Source organism: Cibotium barometz, chromosome 57, assembly GCF_041138505.1.
Source record: "Cibotium barometz isolate CiBa-2024 chromosome 57, ASM4113850v1, whole genome shotgun sequence".
In the NCBI taxonomy this organism is placed as follows: Eukaryota; Viridiplantae; Streptophyta; class Polypodiopsida; order Cyatheales; family Cibotiaceae; genus Cibotium; species Cibotium barometz.
In genome coordinates this window covers 1924537-1948567 of record NC_141102.1, presented here as the reverse complement: position 1 = coordinate 1948567, position 24031 = coordinate 1924537, and the positions used below count along the sequence as shown (strand labels likewise).

The 24031-nt window shown below is 44.6% G+C and overlaps 1 protein-coding gene across 1 annotated transcript in view; it reads right to left on the bottom strand.

Moving 5' to 3' along the window:
- Positions 1–22896, bottom strand: part of LOC147606319 (uncharacterized) — a 48091-nt gene extending 25195 nt beyond the window's left edge. The window contains exons 1-3 of the mRNA XM_086791738.1: positions 22587–22896; positions 22182–22500; positions 21783–21942 (exon numbers count right to left, since the gene is read on the bottom strand). Of these exons, the coding sequence (XP_086647864.1) occupies positions 21783–21942; positions 22182–22500; positions 22587–22844 (737 nt within the window). The 5' untranslated portion in view covers positions 22845–22896. The remainder of the gene's footprint in view (positions 1–21782; positions 21943–22181; positions 22501–22586) is intronic.
- Positions 22897–24031: the final 1135 nt, after the last annotated feature.

Below are 24031 nucleotides of genomic sequence, written 5' to 3'. Positions count from 1 at the left end.
GTTACTTCTATTCTCAGAGAGTATGGTTTGATGGAGTTTCTCTCGTACAAGAATTGGTCCTTACCGGACCTTGCCTCTGTGGAGGATGTCTGTCGTCGGTGGAGGAAGACTAATGGATAGATCTATGGCTCTCTCCTCCTGAATTGTCACGGTTCGGTTCTTTGACACTTCATCTATGCTCTTGATGATGCTTATGTGTGGCAGTTGCTTTGTGACTTGTACGGTGATGCCAGTGATCGGCAGATGGTTTCTGCTTCTGGGTGATATGCAGCCAGTGATCTTGTGGACACTTCTTTTGGAGATGTTCCTACAGTGAAGGACAGTGGGCTAGCTTTCCCCACAGCTTTTGAGGGGGATTTGTCTCATGTTGCTTCGCCTCCGACTCTTTCTTCGACAACCAATGATGACCAAGATGAGTTGCCGGTCCCTTTGCCTTCTATGGAGGAGCCTACTTCTACGATGTGTAATGCTATTGAGGAGGCTATTACTACAGTTACCACTACAATGAATGTACATGTTTCCCTTTCTCTACGTGAGGAATCTACTTTAGCTCTGAGTGATGCTATTGATGAGACCACTCGACTGCATAGATATGCTTCTTCAATGTTGTAGGATACTGGATTGGTTTGGAGGTGGTGCTTTCAGACTTGGTGGGATTTTGGATTGTGGTCACGAGTGTCGGAGATCATGCCTAGGGCACAGTGGTGCTTCTAGAGATTGAAGGATTGGGATTTGGATTTGGTTGGGCTTGTGGAGTCCCAACATCAGTTTTCAGAGGGGGCAGTTGAGTTCTTACATCTGGTGATGCCAACCTTCAAGGAGGGTGCTATTGTACAGCATTGGGCTACTCTTGGTACAGAGTTGGAGCAGACAGACTCTATTTCTTCTAAGGGTATTTTCTTCTTGGAGCTGCAAGCTTCTAGGGATTTCTTTGACTGTGGCACTGTGTTTACATTTGGGTTTGGCACCATTATTTGGAGCAGCACGACGCAGCCTACTTGGTTGTTTTCTTCCAGAGGAGCGGTGTACCTAGCAGCTTGTTCTTTTGCTTTTGTAGTTGAGTTGCTAAGGAGATTGCTTGTGGAGCTTTCCTAGTACCTCTTGCTGCATTCATTTGTCTTTGACAAAGGACGACTTCTTCAACTTCTCGGAGTTTGTTCAGCATCTGGTGCTGAGAGGGGGTGTTAGCATATTCATCCCCATATTCTGCCCATGTATTGCGCCCACATTTGATCCCTTTTATGGCCCTTGGCCACCCCTATTTTTTTCCCATTTTTCTTGGTATTTTTCCAAGGTTGGGTGATGCTCCTCCTGTAACATGCGGAAGCTCTGGGGGTCTTCTTTCAGCCCTAAACACTACTGAGAACATGCTGATGCAAAAACGCAGACAGAAGGGAGAGTAGAGAGAGAGAGAGAGAGAGAGATATGCTGGAAATTCAGTATATTTCATATGGTACAAAAAGGTACCCTAATCTACAGCCATAGACTGCCTTACATAAAAGGTGGAATACACCAAAATATGTCCTACTCTAGGACCCAACTCAAAGGGAGTTGAATGACTAACTCAATAAGCATACACGCCTATTTATAGGCTCTTTGACTTCTTGGAGTGCTGGCCGACCAGCAGTCAACCAACCGACTGGTCATATAATCCACAAAAGCTACGCCATCTGAACTTCTTGCCATGTAATGATGCACTTTCAGCTAACCCTGCTGTGTGCAGCCGACAGCATCCCTAGAACAGCCGACAGAGCCTCCTGTGCAGCCGACAGAGCCTTCCATCTTTTCCATGCCTTGCTCCAAGTCCAACACTGGCCCAAAACTGTCGCATGCTCCTAAATTTGGTTCTATCTGATTCTTAAGTCCTTCTTTATCTGTTACCCTTCAGGACTAGCCTCAGAGAATGTCCATGGCAAATCTTGCACATGACACCTCCAATCGGCCAGCTCTTTTTTCTCGAGTCGGCCAAGTCTTATGTTCCAGTCAGCCAGTCCCTCATGACCTATATATAGGTGGACTAGCCTCTTTTGGTCATCTTTTCTATTCCTCACTTATGAGACCTTTATGTCTCTTGCTCGGGATTGCTTTCATTGTAGTATATTCAGCTTATTAGCTTCATATCTCTCTCTCTCTCTTGCACATCTCAGATCAGCACACTCTAGTGCTCATCTTGCTTCCACTATGTGCACTCTTTCAAAAATGGCGAACTATAGCTTCTTTACTTCATGATTTTCAACCTGTACCTCCTCTAGAATTGAGTCATAACCTGAACGATTGGATATTGGTGGGTCAAAATGCAGGCTTCCGTGCAGTGCCCTTTCTTGCAATCTGACTGCAGCCAGTGCATACAAATTGCTTCTTCCTCCACCTTGGATACAGGATCATGGAAACTCACTATGGCACATTAACAAGCCTTCTCGATGGTGGAGGGGGTGTCATGACCCTGTGAAATTGATGCAGCATAAGTGTGAGCATGGTGGTCAATGAGTAATTTATATATTTAAATGTTCATATTTGGGTGCCCGGACAAAAAGGAAACATGTGTGGACAACCCCAAGTGTGAAGGGAACAAAGGAATTAAAACTTAAAAGGTTTTATAACCTTTGGTGAGGATTTATACCCTTTGGTGGCCCCTAAGCTATTTATGGAGGCTACACTACTTTTGGGTGGACACGTCTCTTTCCAGCTCATGCTTTTTGGAAAAAAGGGGCTGGCGAGCAACACTTGATGCTGGCTTTGGAAAACAGCTGCAGAAAGGGAGGGGCCGGCTGATGCTACAGGCGTAGGTGCTTTTTACTCTCTCCCTAGCGACTCCCTGGCGACAGTCCGGCTGGAGGGAAAGTGGGCTAGATTGCTCACGGGCTCGACAGAGGGGCAGGGGCGGCAGCATGCTGGCTGGCAGATAGCAAGTGGCGCATAAAGGTTGCACAACAGGGTTGGCGGGCTGTTTAAAGGCAGCGAACAGAAGTTGAACAGCAGGCCTGTGGCGGGTTGCTTGTAGGCGGCGCACAGAAGCTGAACCGCCTTCTCTCTCTGTCACCAGCCTGGACATTTCCCAGTCTGAAAGGGGTCTGGTGGACTCCAGGATGTTTAAATATTTGGAAAGTACAAGCTTTGGGAATGGGGGATTATCCTAGAATACAAAGGACCACACTCCTAAAATTTAGGAGAGTTGCTATTTTTGGCCCGACTCCGATGGAAATTCTATTCGTGTCATTACATCTGGAATTAAGCAGATACCAAGAGTTGGCAAAGTGCCTATGACAGAACGTCTATCAGTTGGGATATTTTTAGAGGTAAAGATTATGGAAGGACCCATCTCTTAGATTGGGACATGTGGCAAGAAAGTGGACCAAAGTGAGACAAGTGGCCTGACACTTGTTATAAAGTGGATCAAAGTGAGACAAGTGGCCTCACACTTGTCACTTCAGCTATTGTGTGGCTCCCACTTGTCATTGTAGCCTTCTCTTGCCATTTTAGCTCATGGGAGGCCCAAATCTATAAATTGGAGCCCTCTCTCTTCATTAAGAGAGGCTCTCTTGCTGCACACTAGCCTCTACCACCGTTGAAGGCTTCTCTAATGATGGCTACTCTCTTTCTCTCTCACTTGAAGGCTGCCCATGAAGAATACCGGCTGTATGGGACTCTTTTGGAGGCTTCCATCGCAAAGAAATACTGAAGGCAAGGGTATTCAATCATTTATTATGATTTCTAGCCATTGTATGTGTTGTACCAGCATTTGTACTTGCTGTACCTGCTGTACCAGCCACCGTACCGGCTGTACCAGCCACTGTACTTGCTATACTTGCTGTACCAACCACCGTACCAGCCACTGTACCTGCTATACCAGCCATTGTACTTGCTGTACCAGCCATTGTACCTACTATGCCGGCTGAATGGAGAGTTGTACTTGCTGTACTAGCTCTATTGCATGAAGACCCGTGGTTTTTGGGGAAGAATCAGTACCCACACGGAGGTATATGGATTATATTGTTGGCTCGGCATTTCTACAGCCTATGTTCCGGCTTGGTTGCCTTGTGTTGGGCTGTGTTATGGCATTTGTATATGGATAATCCGGCATCTCCCGTGGGGAGAGTAAGGCCCTCAAAGCTTGTACATGATATTATTCTCCTTGGGTAATAAAATACTCCAAGGGGGGGTCGGCCCATTCCGGCCTCTATGCAGTGTCACTCGTGCAAGCTCCATTTGCAGCATTTGTGGATGTTTTGTCCAGCTTTATGTTTTATGCAAAGTGATGATGGATATGTGTTAAGGCTGTGGCCATGTTTAAATGTTTTAATATGCATTGATGGTATCAACAAGTGTGTCAAAGGCCCTGGTCCCCCGGGCACCCGCCGCCGCGAGTTACATTGGTATCAGAGCATAGGCTTTCTTGGAAGCGGAGGCTTCCTTCTATCAATAAGGAAGAGAAAAGATCTCAAGTGGGGACCACACTTACCATCATTGCTGTTAAGCATGGCTAGCCGCTTCATAGCTTATAAAGCAAGAGCATGAGCAATAGTCAGCTTGTTGATCTAAGGATTTAAGAATTCACAAAATGTATCTTGGAAGTATGGAGTTGGCTTTATGTGCACACGTTTAGCACTCTTTCCATATGGGTATTGCGGATTATATTATCAAGCTTAAAGGCAAGCTATATGGAGAATCTATATCTCGAGATATCTTAAGGATATGGTGAGGAGATATTTCTTTTGGCTTCATGACCAACCTGGCAAAGAAAAGCTAAGTATACTTTGAGTTTGCAAAGTTGGTGCGTTGGCTATTTACTATGAAGTGTTTTTGATGTTCACTAACCCTTGTATAGCTATGCAGGGAGAAAGGTGTTGTTGTTTGCCTTGAGATGGTTTCAGGGAAACATTGTTTATGGCTCCCTTTAATGGGATAAATTCTTTTCATGGCTCTCTTTATTGGGATGGATTATCTATGGAGATTTCTTTCTTGGACCAGATTTATGTAGATATTGGGCTTCACAAGCAATTTTTATGGACAAATCTGTCCGAGTTTATAGAGAAGAAATCTTTGGATATCTCATGGATATGATGCTTTTATGGATAAAGTCCACCTCTACTCTAAGGTGTGTGGTTAGCACGGAGTATGTGGTAAGAGTTATGGTATACAAGGATTATGGTATACAAGTGTATGGATTCCTGGACTTCTTTTCTAGGAATTTGGATCCATCCTCAGGTTTATGGATTATGTTTATGGCTCCCTTTTACTGGGATGGATTATTCTTTTTGACTCCCTTTATTTGGGATGCATTGGACTTATGGAACTCATGATTCACATACCCTGTGTAGTGTTCTCTTGTCCTACGTGCTCTCTTGAAGATTGTTTCTACCATGTGAGGGTGGAGCAGATGGAAAGGAACATGGGCACTTCAAAGGGTAGTGACAAGCACAACATACCCTGTGTAGTGTTCTCTTGTCCTACGTGCTCTCTTGAAGATTGTTTCTACCATGTGTGGGTGGAACAATAGAGAGCAGATGGAAGGGAACATGGGCACTTGAGAGGGTAGTGTGAGTTGGTGGCCGAAATGCCTATAAACTATGTGTAGCAGAAATGCGTATGGAACACCAGGTTATCTATGCCTGCGAGTGATTGTTTTCAGGACTCCTTGTTTAGCCGCCCTGTGTAGTATTTCTCTTGTCCTAAGCGCTCTTCAAGATGTTGCTACCTTACTTGGTAGAACATAAGAGCCAATGGTAGAGAATATGGACACTGAAGTCGGGCCGGGCGTCAAGGCAGCTCCTTGGTGATCTACATCGACATACCATTGTTTTCTAAATGCTGAATTTCATATGCATTGGCATGGAGGATTTGGCAATGGATGCCCGTGAAGCTATGTATGGAATTTCTCCAATAGTGATACAATTTACTCAAGGGAGGGGTCGGCCGTTCCGGCTCATTGTGTGTCTCTTGTAAGCCCACCTCTCATCCAAGGTGTGTGGTCAGAGTACCAACACGGAGTGCAAGTGGTAAAGTGGACATGACGGGACTTATGTCTATGCCAAGGGTCATGTGGACCGATGTCTTGTTGGCAGGAGACTCATTTTGTCTCGCCCATTTACTTGGGACATGGATTATGATATCTGGACTTATGGGACTGTTTTGTCTCGCCCATTTACTTGGGACATGGATTCTTCAGTTATATTGGATTTTTGAGACTCTCTCGTCTTGCCCAATCGATGGGACGTGATTATATCTTGAATATATCGCTTAAAGCTTAAAGTTGCAGACAACTTTTAAGAAGTTGGGGAGGATGTCACCAGCCTGGACATTTCCCAGTCTGAAAGGGGTCTGGTGGACTCCAAGATGTTTAAATATTTGGAAAGTACAAGCTTTGGGAATGGGGGATTATCCTAGAATACAAAGGACCACACTCCTAAAATTTAGGAGAGTTGCTATTTTTGGCCCGACTCCGATGGAAATTCTGTTCGCGTCATTACATCTGGAATTGAGCAGATACCAAGAGTTGGCAAAGTGCCTATGACATAATGTCTACCAGTTGGGATATTTTTAGAGATAAAGATTATGGAAGGACCCATCTCTTAGATTGGGACATGTGGCAAGAAAGTGGACCAAAGTGAGACAAGTGGCCTGACACTTGTTATAAAGTGGATCAAAGTGAGACAAGTGGCCTCACACTTGTCACTTCAGCTATTGTGTGGCTCCCACTTGTCATTGTAGCCTTCTCTTGCCATTTTAGCTCATGGGAGGCCCAAATCTATAAATTGGAGCCCCTTCATTAAGAGAGGCTCTCTTGCTGCACACTAGCCTCTACCACCGTTGAAGGCTTCTCTAATGATGGCTACTCTCTTTCTCTCTCACTTGAAGGCTGCCCATGAAGAATACCGGCTGTATGGGACTGTTTTGGAGGTTTCCATCGCGAAGAAATACTGAAGGCAAGGGTATTCAATCATTTATTATGATTTCTAGCCACATTTGTACTTGCTATACCTGCTATACCAGCCACCGTACCGGCTGTACCAGCCACTGTACTTGCTGTACCTGCTGTACCAGCCACCGTACCGGCTGTACCAGCCACTGTACCTGCTGTACCAGCCATTGTACCTGTTGTACCGGCTGAATGGAGAGTTGTACTTGCTGTACTAGCTCTATTGCATGAAGACCTGTGATTTTTGGGGAAGAATCAGTACCCACACGGAGGTATATGGATTATATTGTTGGCTCGGCATTTCTACAGCCTATGTTCCGGCTTGGTTGCCTTGTGTTGGGCTGTGTTATGGCATTTGTATATGGATAATCTGGCATCTCCTGTGGGGAGAGTAAGGCCCTCAAAGCTTGTACATGATATTATTCTCCTTGGGTAATAAAATACTCCAAGGGGGGGAGTCGGCCCATTCCGGCCTCTATGCAGTGTCACTCGTGCAAGCTCCATTTGCAGCATTTGTGGATGTTTTGTCCAGCTTTATGTTTTATGCAAAGTGATGATGGATATGTGTTAAGGCTGTGGCCATGTTTAAATGTTTTAATATGCATTGATGGTATCAACAAGTGTGTCAAAGGCCCTAGTCCCCCGGGCACCCGCCGTCGCGAGTTACACTCTCTATCTCCCTCTCTTGCTTGGAAAGCTAATGCATTTGGGCAGACTGTAGGCAGCACAGTCGACGGTTTATCTCTCTCTTTCTCTCTGTGGAGGAAGGTGGCACAAGGATTGCAGGTTTCTCTCTCTCTCTTTGCGAGCAGGTGGGACTGCAGGTAGTGTATAATCGAGTCTCTCTTTTCACTGGCTCGTGACTGTCTCGGAGTTGTTTCTCTGGCCCTTTGTGAGAGGAAGGGTTTGACAGTTCAGAGGGTAGAAACAGGGCAAGATTGTAGACTGATTTGGAAGAGTTTGTGGACTGTTTTCATGGCTAAGTTTGTGGCTATGTGCATGGTTCAATCAGATGCATATTCAAGGCCTCATGGATGCACTGACTTAGCAGATTAGAGGAGATAACAGTGTGGTGTTCTTGGGACACAAAGCTGTGTGTAACTCTCTGACTCTTTTGACCTTGGAGATCTTCCCTTGCACCAGCTACACGTGTTCTTTGATTGTTTTTTAATTTTAGTTGTCTCATAGTTGGACACTTAGGCTTGTAACTTACCTCATGTTTTCTGTATTCTGACTGTGGATTTTCTCCTCCACTTGGAGATTTCCCACTAGTAATGTAACGTATTACAAAAAAAAGAAAGACCGCGTGACAGTTCAAGAGGGATCAAGCGAGGATACAATTTCCAACATTTCTTCATCCTCTTGAGAGAGAAAAGAGGATCTTACAAACTAGTCATAGACCCTAACAACCTACCTAAGAAGCTGACAGAATACCCCAATCCGGGCAAGCTAGAAGTAGCCCAAGAACTGTTAAGGGCATGCCAAGCACAAATGGACGGTGACATGAGTCCTAACCTTAGTATGGGTGACACAGAGCTCCCTGGCTTCTGCACCTTGGCACAAAATAGGGGAAGACCACTTGGACGGCCAAATGGTGACATCTCCCCTAGCTTCTAAATAGTTGACCTCAACTGAAAAGCCTCCAAATACGCTTGAAGAAGATGTGGGTAACCTTTGAAGTGGCCTTCATCAATCCATTTTGTGTCGATAGGCAATTAGTTCTTGAACTTCACAAGGTATCGCTCGAAAAACTTACTAACAAGTAACTCTCTTCTTGTGAAACACAATGTACTCATGTTGAAGAACTCTCTAACTCATCAACCTCTAGCAACTCTTCTGTGTGACAGGCTCTTTTGGCTCTAGCCCCACATACTTCCGCAATAGACTCACATGAAAGCATTGTGAATCCTCCAATGCTCAGCACCGGAAGCCAAAAAGCAACCTCATTGATCTACTTGATCATCTTAAAAGGTCCGTACTACCTGGTAGAGAGCTTAGGGCATGCTCCCTCCTTTCCTGGCCTCTTATTGAGTCTTGCTTTCTCAAATTTCAGTAATACCCAATCATTCTCTTTGATGTCATATGCTTGTCAACAATCCTCTTATGCTTATCTTGTGATTGTCCATCCACACTTGTGCAAAGGCAGCATCAAGATCTCTGACATACTCATCAACTACAACGGTCTCATGCTTAGTGCGTAGGATGGATGGCAATATCACCTTGCCATAAACAATCTTAAACGGGACCTTTCACGTGGTGTTTACCGGTAGTAGATACTTCTCCCAAGCTATTTTCTGATCTACAACATAGCATTTAAGCCTTAAGGAAATCCAACACAACTGAATTTGCAACCTCACTGTCACTATTTGGCCCTCCTAGCTCTATTTCACATGATGGAACCCTTGTCCGGACACCAGACAGGAGGAAAAAGGCATAGGGACACGGACCATAAGGAGTGCACACGGAAAAGCACCATTTTTGGTCAAAAAGCAAAGAAAAAGCAAAAAGTCAAACTGGGTTGACCGCAAGCCAAGAGCACCACTGGCAAGAGGAGACTAAGCCAGACCAAAAAGCTAAAAGCCGCTTTTTTAAAAAGCAGCTCTAGGAAAAAAAAGCAAGGCCCTGAAGCCAAAAAAGCAAAGCACAAGAACTTTGGGAAAAGCTGGCCATATTTGAGCAATAATTTATTATTAAAAACTAAAAGAGTAAAAGGCAAATGCAAAAGCATGGATAAGCTTTTGGCAAAAAGCAAGGCCCTCTTCAACTATAAAAAGGCTTGAACCTCTCTTGTAGCACCAGAAACAAGATCGTCAAGTGTGTGTGAACATCATCTTCATCATTATCATCATCATCATCAAGGTGAGTAAGATTATCATCGTTGAAGATTTGTCGTTCGTCATCATCTCTTTCATCAATTTGAACGTGGAGGCAGGGAGAACCTTCATCGTTGGCATCATCAGCAAAGTGCGCCGCTAGCTGCGTCTACAAACTGCCTCAACTAACGGCTACTGCTGCTGCTGTTTTCTGTGCGCCAACCGTCACCATCATCTGAGCCGCCATCTATTGTACTTTGCGACACCTTGTAACAACCGCATGTGTGCCGCCTTCCGCCAACACTGCCAACCAGTGCTAGTCCCTTTGCACCATCTGTTGTTGTGCGTTGCCCAACGCTATTGCCAAATTGCCAGCTGCCTTCATAACCAGAGCAGTTGCCAGTCATCTCCGCCACCTACAGCAACTAGTGCTACCTGTACCCACTGTTGTTCTTGCCTCTGTGCGCCGCCCGCGCTAGCCAGCCAACCACTGCTTATGTGACTGGCTGCACCACTTGCGCCAACCATCACTGCTTCCTACTGTGCGCTAGCGACCACAAGAGCCAACAGTTGGCTGTGCCTCCTAGTTGCACCAGCCGCCGCCTGGTCACTACTGCCATACGCTACCTGCAAACACATCAAGTTTATCAAGGATGTCATCTATGCATGGGATCTTGATAGTAAGCATGTTTAAAGCCAAGTAATCCACACGCGCGGAAGAAACCATCCTTCTGCACTAGCAAGACAGGTGAATAGGATAGCGAGGAGCTTGGCTGAACCAAACCTTGGTCCAATAATTCGGTTACCTGCTTCATAATCCCTTCTTCATGTGCTCATATTTTCAGCCTTCCCTCCACTCTTTACATCATTTGATGCGAGAAACTGGAGAAAAGCATGCAACACAAGGTGACCCACATGTGCTCCACGCACGAAAGATGAAGAGCCCTCCCGATGGGCTAGCCGCCTTCAGTTAGTTTCATCACCTCCCGAGGACAAGTGATCTAAGGTCCCCCCTTTTATGGGCAAAAAAATCACCAAAGTGCTTTTTCCTTTAAAAAAAATTTAGGCCTCTTTTCGCTGTGCATTAAAAACTCCCCCCCCCCCCCCCCCTCTTGGCATTTTAGAAAAGACAGCCCATGCTTTTTTATAACAAAAATAGCACTGGCATTTTTGTTTTTTTTTTTTAGCCACCCTCCATGGATGGCGTAAAGCGCCCTTCTGCAGAACTGCAGGTCGGCAACAGCCTGCCATCCACGTCTCTCTCTCTCTCTCTCTCTCTCTCTCTCTCTCCAACCTGTCCGTCAGGCTGCCCTTCTGCGCCTGCCTGCCACCTGCTGGCCTGATTCAGACTCTGTATGGCTTGTTTCAAGGCCTGTACAGCCCTTTCCGCATGTGCTATATGGCTGCATACCTGCACAAACAACAGTTTACGTGACCAGATTCTTGCATAGAGAGTGCCCCTGCTACAACCCTGTACATGATCCTCTACTATGCACACCTAGCTGCTATGGTGTTTACCCATGCTAGTCGAGCACACAAACACCATGGGAAAAACAGACATAACCTGCTGCAACACTAACAAATCAGAGAAAGAACTATGGCTTTAGAGATTTCCAGCACAATTATCACATGCATACGAATCCCCCCTTTCTCCCCCTTCTCTCAAAATCCAGATGAATCCTATCCCGCCAGTAAAACCCTAAAAAAGCACCTACTTCTTGGCAAATTAAAACACCGATATGGTGACCAAGAGATACCTGGATTGGGCGACCTTCAAGAACACAAACGAAGATACTTTCTTATTTTTCCTCAGAATCCTTTTTGCTCTCATTACTCCTACTACCACTTGTTAGAGTTTCTAGATCAAATGAAGCCATAGTTATATCTGCAAGAGCGTTGTTTGCAAAAGCCATCCACCATTGTCTTAGGGTAGCTGATGTTGGCTTGTCAGCTTAGTCTAGAATCATCAAGAGTGCTCTGAACTCAACATCATAGTCTTCTATGGGTCTTTTCTTTTATGAGTCTTTGCAGCTTCACCAAGTTCCAACACCATCTGTTGTGGTTGCTTGTCCTTCCAAAATCTCATCATCAGTAGTAGGCACTCTTGAACACTCTTGAGCTCGACGTCTGAAAGCACTCTAGAGGTTCAATCATGTGACGTGAGGGTTATGAATGTTGGGTTTTATGCTGTGTATGTACCCAGAGGAGTGCTAGTGATCATCAGTAGGTTACTGGGGCACTTTTTACTTCAGTTAGTGGAGGTTTTTTCCCCCAGTTCAGTTCAGTTTCACTTATATGCAGTTTATAAGTGTTTTGGTCCACCCGGCACATTTATGACCGGACATGTGAACACTTATCCTTTAGGGGTCACTATCATGTGGCTTGTACTTGATTTTTATTATTCATTGAAGAGTACAGCAGTCGTGTTCACTCCTTCACCTTGGTTTCCACGCCTGTTTGCTTTCTGTAAACCCTAACCCTAACCCTGTTTTGTCTTCAATTGGTATCAGAGCCATTGAAGCTTTGCCTTTGCCCATTGCTGTACACATTTATCTTTATCAACTGCCCGTACATCTGACCCGTACATCATACGTACACTGCCTGCGCTCAACACTACCCGTACACCAAGCCTGCGCCGCCTTCAGCTCTACGTGTGCGCCACCTGCCCGTGTCTAGTCGCCTCCAGTTGGCCTTCAGCCCGTACACCTGTGCGCCGTCAGATCTACTCTGCGCCTGCTGCCCGTACCTGGTCGCCTTCAGTCGGGTACTGCATTAGTCAGTACGCCGCCTATAACTTGAGCGCACGTGTACAGCGCACGTGTACTAGCCACCGTACGCCTACGCCTTCAGCGCCAACAGTACTACAAGTCGCCGCCTGCAGACCCGACAGTGCCTACTGTCACTTGCGCAGCCATACGCCTTCAGCGCTGACTGAACCTGCAGTACTGTGGTCGCCTCAGAATCCGTACTGTACCTGCTTGCTTACAGAGGACTGGTTTCGTAAAGTACCTGCACAGTACAACAGTCTACGAGTACATCAATCATCTCTTATCTCAGCTGGTAAGCATTACAGGTTTTGAGTTTTGGGCATTTTTATTTTTCTCTGTGAAAAATATACAGGCACAACAGGCAGTTTTTCTAGCAAGAAAAATATACAGGTTTTCAGCACAGTTTGGGTGCAGCCAATTAGGGCATTTTTGGGGCATTTTGGCATTGTGTACGCCATTTGCTGCTCTACTCAGTCATTGGTGCATTGAGCTGCACATTCAGAGGATTGAGAGTGCAGGCAGATTTGGGTGAACTGTATTCAGTGGAGTACAGTTGTTATCGGGGTTTTTTGCTATTGGGTTTTTTGGTAAACAGGTACAACATTGTGCGTAAAGCATAATGGCAAATCAACAGCAAAGTGATGTATTCACATATTTGTCTAAGGAAGACAAATTGGATGGCACGAACTACTCCTTGTGGAGTTTTATGCTGAAAAATGTGCTCGTGGCTAAAGGTCTTTGGGATTTTGTTAGTGGTGATGAACCACGTCCAGGTCCATTGGCTCCAGAGACTCCTCCCCAAGGGGGTGCTCGTGGACGAGGACAACAGTTACAGGCTCTAGGACAGCCATTGCCTGTTCAGAGAACAAATGCTCAAAAGACATGGGATGCCAGGGATGCACAAGCTTTGTCACTCATTGCTTTGTCAGTTCAGAGGTCCATTATACCTCATATTCGTTCAGCTGGCTCTTCACAGAATGCATGGGTGACTTTGGAGCAGATGTATGCTGCTCGTAATGAGGCTAGGATCTCATTTTTGAAAAGAGAGCTGGAAAATCAGAAAATGAATGAAGGAGATGATATGTCTAGCCACTTAAACAAGCTGCAGGATTTGAGAGAGCAACTCATCAATGTGGATGAGATTATTCCTGAGACACAGCTTGTGTCCACCATCTTGCACTCTTTGCCAAGATCTTACTTGGCTTTCCATACCTCTTTGAACCTCAGCATGAGGAATGCTGTTGAACCCCTCAAGTATCAGGAACTTGTTGCTCTCTTACTACAAGAGGAGCAAATGAGGAAGAATATGAATATGAACACAAATGCTGAACAAGCATTTACTGCAGGTCAAAAAGGAAAAGGAAAATCTCAGCCAAAGAGTGCAAATCAAAATTCAGGTGATGGTGGTTCTTCACAGGATACCAAGAAAGGTGATGGACAGCCCAAGAAGAAGGGCAAATGTCATTACTGTAAGAAGCCAGGTCACTACATCACGGAATGTAGGAAGAGGATTGCCAAAGAGAAGGCAAAGGAAGCTGGGATGTCTGTTAATGATGCTCCTAAAGCTCCTCCAGAGACTGCTTCTTTTGTTGAGGACAGGGATTACTGTTTTTTTACATGCAGCTATGATGCCTCTTGGTCTTCACAGGCACTCAGTTTGACAGAGCATGCATGTACTTGATATTTTGATAGTGGTGCCTCAAAGCATATCACATCTCGCAGGGATTTGTTTAGTCATGTTGGCCCTGCCCCTGTTGGCAAAACTGTTCAGTGTGCCAACAATGCTTCATATCCAGTGTGTGGCATTGGGGAGATTCAGCTTACAGCCATTGATGGCTCCATTCTCCGCCTTACAGATGCCTTATATGTACCAGGGATAAAGAAGAATTTGTTGTCCATTTCTTCTTTAGCACATTGTGGAATGCAAGTCCATTTTGATGATGATAAATGCATGGTCAGAGACAAAGCAAATGCCTTGACCTTGATGCTTACTGGTACATTATGTCATGGACTTTATGAGTTGGATGCATTTCAGCCAGTGGATCAGTCTGCTTATCATGCATTCACTCTTACTCCAGCTATGGTTGATGCCGAGTTATGGCATGCTCGCATGGGGCATGTAAATTTTGGTAGTCTTATGCTTATGCAGCGACATAATATGTTTACAGATCTACCTCTCATGGAGAAGCCTCCAGATCACATTTGTGAAGGATGTATTTTGGGAAAAATGCACAGGTTTTCCTTCCCACGTGATCAGGCTCTAAGAGCAACTGCAAAGTTGCAACTTATACACAGTGATCTTTGTGGACCCATGCAGACGAAGTCATTAGGTGGTTGCTTTTATTTTGCAACATTTATTGATGACTTCTCTCGTATATGCTGGGTCTATCCTTTGACACAGAAATCACAGGTATATGATGCATTTTTGGCCTTTGTAGCACTTGCTGAAACAGAGTCAGGATGCAAGGTGAAGACTCTCCGTTCTGACCGAGGGGGGGAATATATGTCACATGTGCTGAATTCCTTTCTTGGGAGTAGAGGTATAAAACATCAGTATACTACTCCTTACACTCCACAGCAGAATGGGGTTGCAGAAAGGAAAAATCGGTCACTCATGGAGATGGCCAGATGTATGCTAAAGGCAAAAAGACTACCACATATCTTTTGGGCGGAAGCAGTAATGTGTGCTTGTCATATTTTAAATCGATGTCCCACAAAGGCATTGGTTTCTATTACTCCTTTTGAGGCTTGGCATGGCCGCAAGCCTTCTGTATCGCATTTTCGTATCTTTGGGTGTCTTGCTTATGCACACATACCCAAAGAGTTGAGGAGGAAGCTTGATGATAAAGCCACAAAATGCATTTTTGTTGGGTATAGCCGTGAGAGCAAGGGCTACAGGTTATATGACCCACTATCCAGGAAGATATTCATCAGTCGGGATGTGATTTTTGATGAAAAATCAGAATTATCCATGGCTGGTTATGAGGCAAATCAGGCTGAAAATGATGTGTTTGAAGGTCTTCTACCCATGGAGTTTCATTCCACAGTTGGTGATCCAACTCATGAGGGTACTGGACAGCCAGCAAATGATGTAGGTGGTGCAGAAATTCAACAGCCAAATCAGCCAGAAGTTGAACCAAATATGGGACAGCAGGCACCACAGGTCAGACATATACCTAGATGGTATTTGAGGACATTACAGGACAGCCATTTAGAGGGTCCTCTTGCTGGTCGTACTCGTAGGGAGACAAGGACCAATGAGCATGCACACATCATGGATTTGAATCTGGTTATGGCAGCCAGTTTACAGGATGATGATGAGCCTGATTCATTTGTGGATGCACGAGATAATGTGCATTGGAACAAAGCCATGCAGAATGAAATTGATTCTATTAAAAAGAATCAAACATGGGATTTGGTTGATCTGCCCAAAGGCAAGAAAGCCATTGGTACTAAATGGGTCTATAAGTTGAAAAGACATGCAGATGGATCCATTGACAGGTACAAAGCCCGTCTAGTTGCAAAGGGCTATGCACAGAAGAAGGGCATTGATTATGAGGAGACATTTGCTCCTACATCCCGTATGTCGGTCATTGCATTGGCTGCACATCGTGGTTGGGTTGTTCACCAGTTGGACATAAAGACTGCATTCCTACATGGGGACCTCGAGGAGGAAGTTTATGTATTTCAGCCCATGGGATTTGCAGAACATGGTCATGAGGGGAAAGTATGCAGGCTGAAAAAGGCCTTGTATGGTTTGAAACAAGCTCCACGAGCTTGGTATGCAAAAATAGATGCTTTTCTACTCACTCAGGGATTTGTGAACAGTCCATCAGAGGCCACTTTGTATGTGAAGAAAGAAGAGACAGATCTGCTGGTCATCAGTCTTTATGTGGATGATCTCTTGCTCATGGGATCAAATGATGACAAAATTGCAGCATTTAAGGAGATACTGCAACAGACATTTGACATGTCTGACTTGGGTCTTGTACATTACTATTTGGGCATACAGTTTGTGCAGGATAACAGAGGCATTGGGTTGTTGCAATCACGTTATGTTGCTAAACTTCTGGAGAAGTTTAAATTTCAGGATCGCAAGCCTATTAGTACTCCTATGGAGCCTGGGATGAAACTGTCACTACAAGATGACAGTGTTTCCTTTGATGCCACTACATATGCTCAGGCTGTTGGGTGCCTCATTTACTTGTGTAATACAAGGCCAGATATTCAGTATGCAGTCTCTCAGTTGAGCAGATTCATGCACAGCCCACGGTTGTCACATTGGCAAGCTGTGAAGCGTGTATTCCGTTATTTGCAGGGTACCTTGTCTCTTGGGTTGCTTTATCCTGAGGGGGGTGACATGCAGTTACATGCTTACAGTGATTCAGATTGGGCTGGTGATTTTGATACCAGACATTCCACTAGTGGGAATTGTTTCTTCCTTGGCGCTTCATGCATTTCTTGGCTAAGCAAGAAGCAGACCACAGTGGCCACTTCATCTTGTGAGGCAGAGTACAGAGCAGCCTACACTACTACTGTTGAGTGTGTTTGGCTGCGTCGTCTTATGACTGATATGGATATTTCAGTGGAGGAGCCTACACCTATCTATAATGATAGTCAGAGTGCCATTGCTGTGGCCAGGAATCCTGTGTTTCATGCTCGCACGAAACACATTGAGATTCACTATCATTTTGTTCGGGAGAGACTCCAGGCAGGAGATATCAGTCTGATCTACTGTCCTACAGATCAGAATGTGGCAGACATCTTCACCAAGGCATTACCACGTCCGAAATTTGAAGCATTCCGCAATGCTTTGAATTTGTTTCCTTTTGGTGGATGATGTACAGTGATCACATATCACTCCAGGGGGGTTTGTTGGGTTTTATGCTGTGTATGTACCCAGAGGAGTGCTAGTGATCATCAGTAGGTTACTGGGGCACTTTTTACTTCAGTTAGTGGAGGTTTTTTCCCCCAGTTCAGTTCAGTTTCACTTATATGCAGTTTATAAGTGTTTTGGTCCACCCGGCACATTTATGGCCGGACATGTGAACACTTATCCTTTAGGGGTCACTATCATGTGGCTTGTACTTGATTTTTATTATTCATTGAAGAGTACAGCAGTCGTGTTCACTCCTTCACCTTGGTTTCCACGCCTGTTTGCTTTCTGTAAACCCTAACCCTAACCCTGTTTTGTCTTCAATGAACCCACCATGGTAGCCAAAATATATTTTTCCATATTGGTTGCCTTTGAGTTTGATAATAAGATCCATAAATCAAGCAAAATAGCCAATTCTATATAGAAGAGAATACAAGCAATCAAGCCAAATCCACGATTCCAAAATAGATTCTAAGAATCCATAAATCACATTTTCTTTTGCACATGCCTTGATGCATGACTGCTCCCATAAGTGGATAGGCCGGGTGTATTTAACCACACTAATAGCCTGTGTTTATGTCCCAACACGATCGTCTTCACACGAGTGAAAAAGCCAATGCTCTGATACCAATGTAACTTCCGAAGCGCGGTGCGCAGGGGTTTGCAAAACACTTATGACTATTAAATTAAACACTGAAATTGGCCACAGCCTTAAACATATGCCACTTAATCCACAGAACTGTAAAACAGAGATGTGCGCAGCTAACACTGCATAGAAGTCCGAATGGACCGACCCCACCCCCTTGGAGTATTTTATTTCCCAAGGAGAAAATATCATGTACAAGCTTTGAGAGCCTTACTCTCCCCACGGGAGATGCCGGATTATCCATATACAAATGCCATAACACAACCAACACGAGGCAGCCATAAAGTTCAACCAGTACACAGGCTCTAGAAATGCCGAGCCAACAATATAAAACATATACCTCCGTGTGTGTACTAATTCTTCCCCAAAAACCACGGGTCTTCATGCAATAGAGCTCGTACAACAAATACAACTCTCCATTCAGCCAATACAACAAGTACAATGGCTAGTACAACAAGTACAATGGCTAGTATAGCAAGTACAAGGGTTGGTACAAGTACAAGGGCTAGTACAACTGGTACAATGGCTGCTACAATAGATACAAGGGCTAGTACAAGCGATACAATGGACGGTACAACAACTACAGTGGCTGAAAATCATAATAAAATGATTAAGTATCATTGCCTTCAGTATTTCTTTGCAATGGAAGCCTTCAAAACAGTCGCGCCAACAGCCAGTATACTTCATGGGCAGCCTTCAAGAGAGAGAGAAAGAGAGCAGCCATCATTAGGGCAGCCTCTAACGGTGGTAAAGGCTAGTGTGCAGCAAAAGAGCCTCCTCCAAATGAGGAGAAAGGGCTCCAATTTATAGATCTGGGCCTCCCATGAGCTAAAATGGCAAGAGAAGGCTATAATGACAACTAGAGAGCCACACAATAGCTGAAGTGACAAGTGTAAGGCCACTTGTCTCACCTTGATCCTGTCACGTGCACGCCCGTGCCATGGCATAAACCTTAGCATGAACATCACTAATCCTTGATTAAAGTATCATTTAAGGACATCATCAGTGTCATTAGCATAGGCAGCATCATCTTCATCAACATTACCATCACCATCAGCATTAGAAGAACCATCTTCACCATCAGCATTACCATCACCATTAGCATTAGAAGAACCATCTTCACCATCAGCATCATCTCAGCATGACAATCCATGAAGGAGGGTATGGGGCTTGGGGGCTCCATACTGCAATCGGCTAAGTGACCAACAGGTGTGGACAGGGCAGAAAGTACAAACGCAACATTTATGATATACGTGTCCAACAGAAGTGGCCGACAGCATTATATGCTGGCCAACTACAGCCTTGGCATAATATATAAGCATTGCGTCATTTTCAGCAAAAGATAAGTCATTTATTCAACCATCATTCATCCATGGCAATAGTAGAGCATAAGTAGAAGGGCTAAGGGTCAGCCTATGCCTAAATCATGTACAAGCATCAGTTACCTTTTGTACCATAGTAATAAAGAAAACATGACATCTAATCTCTCTCCTCTGTCTTAATCATAAGCTAATTAGCATCAATGTTCTTAAGTATGCTTAGGGCTGCGGATCACTACAGCAAGGCTTCCGCACATGCAACATTGGTATCAGAGCATTCAGGCTCAACCCACTAACCTATGTCCGAAGGAATGTGCACAATTCAAATAGGAAGGATGAGCAAGGTAGTAGATGGAGTGGTCTGCAAACAGGCAAAGCTAGAGGAAGTAGTCCCTGAGGGTAGGTATGCATACCCAGTACCTCAGTAAGCCCTCAAATCAGTTCCAAAGGCCTAGCAACAGGCATGGTCAGTTCCGACAGGTGACTCACCGCTATGTCAAGGTTAAGGGAAGACAAGCATGGGAACAACAACGAACACATGCTCAGTTCTTCATCAAAGACTTGGAGTGAAGGTGCTCAAACCAAATCAAAGTCAGTAGAAGTCAAAGTCAATAAGCAGTAGCAGTTCAGCAGAAGTCAAGGGAGGAAGGATGACAGAGTCTCCACCCCGTCATCAAGTTTACTAGAAGGGAATGTCACATGCACAATACATTCAATTGATTCCTAGTCCTTCAACTCAAGTTGCAACAAAACCAATGAAAAGACGTGATTCCACAATAGACCTACTTTAGTGAAGAAACCTTCAATTGCACACTTGAAGAGCTTTGGGTGTGAATGCTTTGTACATAGGCTAAATGCTTGAAGAAAGGAGCCACAAATACATTTTCTTGGTTTCTGGTGTCCGTTTAAAGGGTTAGAACCTCCACAACCCTTAGGCAAAGGTAATTATTATAAGACCTTAATGTTGTATTCCAAGCATTGGATAGAAGATGGCTTTTTCTCTCCTCCATGAAAAATTAACACAAATATCACTAGCTTTAGCATGGGATCCCTCTCATACTCATGGAAGTCAGCCTCCAAATACATTTTCTTGGTTTATGGTTTCCGTTTAAAGGGTTATAACCTCCACAACCCTTAGGCAAAGGTAATTATTATAAGACCTTAATGTTGTATTCCAAGCATTGGATAGAAGATGGCTTTTTCTCTCCTCAATGAAAAATTAACACAAATATCACTAGCTTTAGCATGGGATCCCTCTCATACTCATGGAAGTCAGCCTCCATTGTGTCCATAGGAGGACTTGAAGAGCCTACCATACCACAATATGATAAGTATGTATATGTAGCTTCTAGATGGAACAGAAATCATGGCTATTAAGGATGCTCCACCATCTATTTGTATTTCTAGAAGAATAGAGGAATATAGGAGGGCTCATGGGAATCTTGTGGACTATGCTCCCTCCAATACTCATAGAAGTCAGCCTACACCGTGTCCAAAGGAGGTCGAATTTCAAGAAACAAACCAAGAGCCTACAATACCACAAACAAATGGACTATTCCCTAAGTGGTATAGCTAGCTTCTAGATGAACAAAGATCACGTGTATGGAGGATGTGTCATATTCTATAGAGGAATATAGGAGTGCTAAAGGAAATCTTGTGAACTATGCAGTTATGAGAGGTATTCTTGATTCAAGAAACCACTACTCATTCAGTCACAAGAGAAGATGGCTCCATTTTAAAGAACCACAACTGGGACCTTGTAGATTGCGCTCTGAAATGCAAAAACATGGGTTTGAGGGCCAAGAGCGATAACTTAAGTGTGGTGTGTTTTCCAGGCAAAGGGCAACACTTGCAGACTCTTGCAAATGTGTGGACCTGTATTTCAAAATTTAGTCTCAGTCCAAGGTGTAGATTTTAGTCTTAGCATTTTTAACAGCCTCAAATTCTTTTGGCAACCTCCAAGGCCGCCTATTCCAACAGATTCCCTTGCCCACAAGAGAGACTTCCACAACCCTCTTCAGCAGGTTTCCCTTTCAGCTCCCCAGCTAGCAGTCTGCTTTGCACAACTCTCTGCCTCTCCAGTCAAGGAAGCTGGCAACAAAGGTTGCAGCAAGCATGGCACCTCCTTCTCCAATGGTAGCCTGAGCACATCTCAGCTTGTAACCTCCAATTACAGGCACTTGAAAAAGCTCCTTCAAATAATTTCTTCCTTTAGCATCATGTGTCTACATAACCTTGATCTGGCAAGAGATCAAGACACACTGAACTTTACAAATATTTTGCTTGTGAATGAACGAATTCCTTTGCAGTCAATTCCATGTAGTTGTTTGTAGCTACATGCCTCTGCTTTTCAAAAGACCATAACTCCTATAGAGACAAAAACTAATCCATGACATTAAAAAAACCAGTGAAATTGCAAAAGAAATCTTCATGAGAAAGCCAACCTTGTTTCCATGTCATTCGTTCGACCAAAAACTATAGGCATTGGGCCAGCCCAGGTAGGAGCCACAGCTGCAATGGCTCGAGCCTTGATCAAGTCTTTTCTTACTGCACGAACAGCCAGGCTTGCTGCATGACCGCCTCCAACAATTATTGGAGGCTCCTCTGTCCATCACCGTGCCCAATTATTACACTGGTCGACACAATGATTTCCATTCCAAATTCTAAAATTGAGAGCTGAGTGGCAAAATCCAAAATTGAGAACTAATGATTGTAAAGCCTACGAGGTTAGTCCTACACCAGAAACCGTCTCTCTATATGGGATGGTTCGTTATTTTGATCAGTCGTTCGTTGGTACGAGCAACGCCCATCACAATTTAAAAGATTCGAGAACAGCAATTCACCAGACACACTAAGGGGGCCGTCCGCGGCGGTGACGAAATCTACAAGGAAGGCTTCCAGATTATCCGCTGTGTAATCCATCCGGGGCCTGTCGGAAAGCCCAAATCCAGGCCAGTCCACTATAAAAATGCGCCACCGTGATCCGTCGCGGCTTACCAGATTCTGAGCAACAGCACGCCACTCCTCGGTGGTACTCACATCTGAGATCGTTGGAAGGAAGAGGAGGTTTCGCAAGGGCCCAGAGCCATCGCCCACATGCTCTTCGTAGAACACGTTCAGATTCGAGCCCCACTTCTTCCAAGTCCAGGTTCCTGTTCGGGGCTGCACAGCACAATCAGGGACAGAGAAAGACTGAGGATCCGGTACGATGATCAGCGGATATGGAGGAGGAAGGAAGCATCGCGTACCTTGATTGGTAGAGGCGGTGGCGGCTGTGCTTCTACAAGGGCGGCCTGGGCCCAGACCGCAGAACCGTTGTGGCGATCTGCGCCCTTGTTTAGCGTTGAGGGGGGAAAGGTGGAGGGAAGGCCCAGTACGCGAAGAGGGCGTAGAAATGTGCAGCGCAACCATCCAGTAGCAGCACTAGTAGTGGTTGAGCTAAGTAATGGCAAGGGCTCCCTGAGAGCTAACCCATCAGCGGGCACACAGCGAAGGGTCGTCGCCATGGGGCAGCTCGCCTTGTACTCCACGAGATATTATTTATATAATTGCAGCGAGAAAGAATATATATATATATATATATAGAGAGAGAGAGAGAGAGAGAGAGAGCGCGAGATCCTCTTTTTTTTTTTTTTTCAAAGGAACAAGTGGAGACTCTAAGTCGCATCCTGGACAGTGGTGAACACCGCTCCATCTTGTGGAGCGCAGCGGAGAATCTAACTCGCATTCCGGACAGTGTGAACACCGCTCCATCTTTTGCCGTTTGATGCTCTAGTTTCTTTCTTGAGTGTTGTGTTTCCTCTTCCAACCATTGGTTGTTGCTCAAAAAGAAAATTGTTTAGACTCTACCATCCGGCCACAAAGCAGATTTTGGTTAGTAGAGATATTTTGTTTGTTGAGAACTCAAATATTTTGTTTGTTGAGAACTCAGTTCATTCCATGCTTTTATACAAAAAAACAACAAAATGTATGCCCACAATATATCTTCGATACACTCTTACCTTTGTCCTCCCCTCGTAAAATGTCGAGCAAATGAATACTCAACAAGGTACTACAAATCAAGTCAAACCGGCTGAAAATCAACTCAAATTTCAGCCCACAAATTAGCTTATTGATAAGGCAATTATGGATGATGCAAGGGATGAGGAAAGGGCAGCCATATAGGCATCCAAGAGTATGCCAAAATGGTTGGTGCAGACGTTACAGAACCATAAATTATCTACTCCTTTACCTAGTAGGACATGTGCAGATTCTCATCTCTTATTCTTTTATAGATCATGCTCTCATTGCCAGTATATGCAATGAAGAACGGGTTTCCTTTGTGGGAAGCACAAGAAAAGGATCATTGAATGCAAGCCGAGTATGAATTAATCCTCAAAAATGACACTTGGTATTTAGCAAATTAACCTTATGGTAAAATGACCATTTCACGAAATGGGTTTACAAGCTTAAGCGTAAAGCTGATGGTAGAGTTAACCACCGCTACTACAAGGCAAGGCTTGTTGCAAAGGGTTATGTGCGAGAGAAAAACATAGATTATGATGAGACCTTTATGTGCGAGAGAAATAATACACCCACATCTCATATGACTATGATAAGGTGTATTATTTCATTGATTGTGCATCATCGTTGGAAACATTAGCTAGTGGATATCAAGACTTAGTGATTTGCATGAGGAGATATATGTATCTCA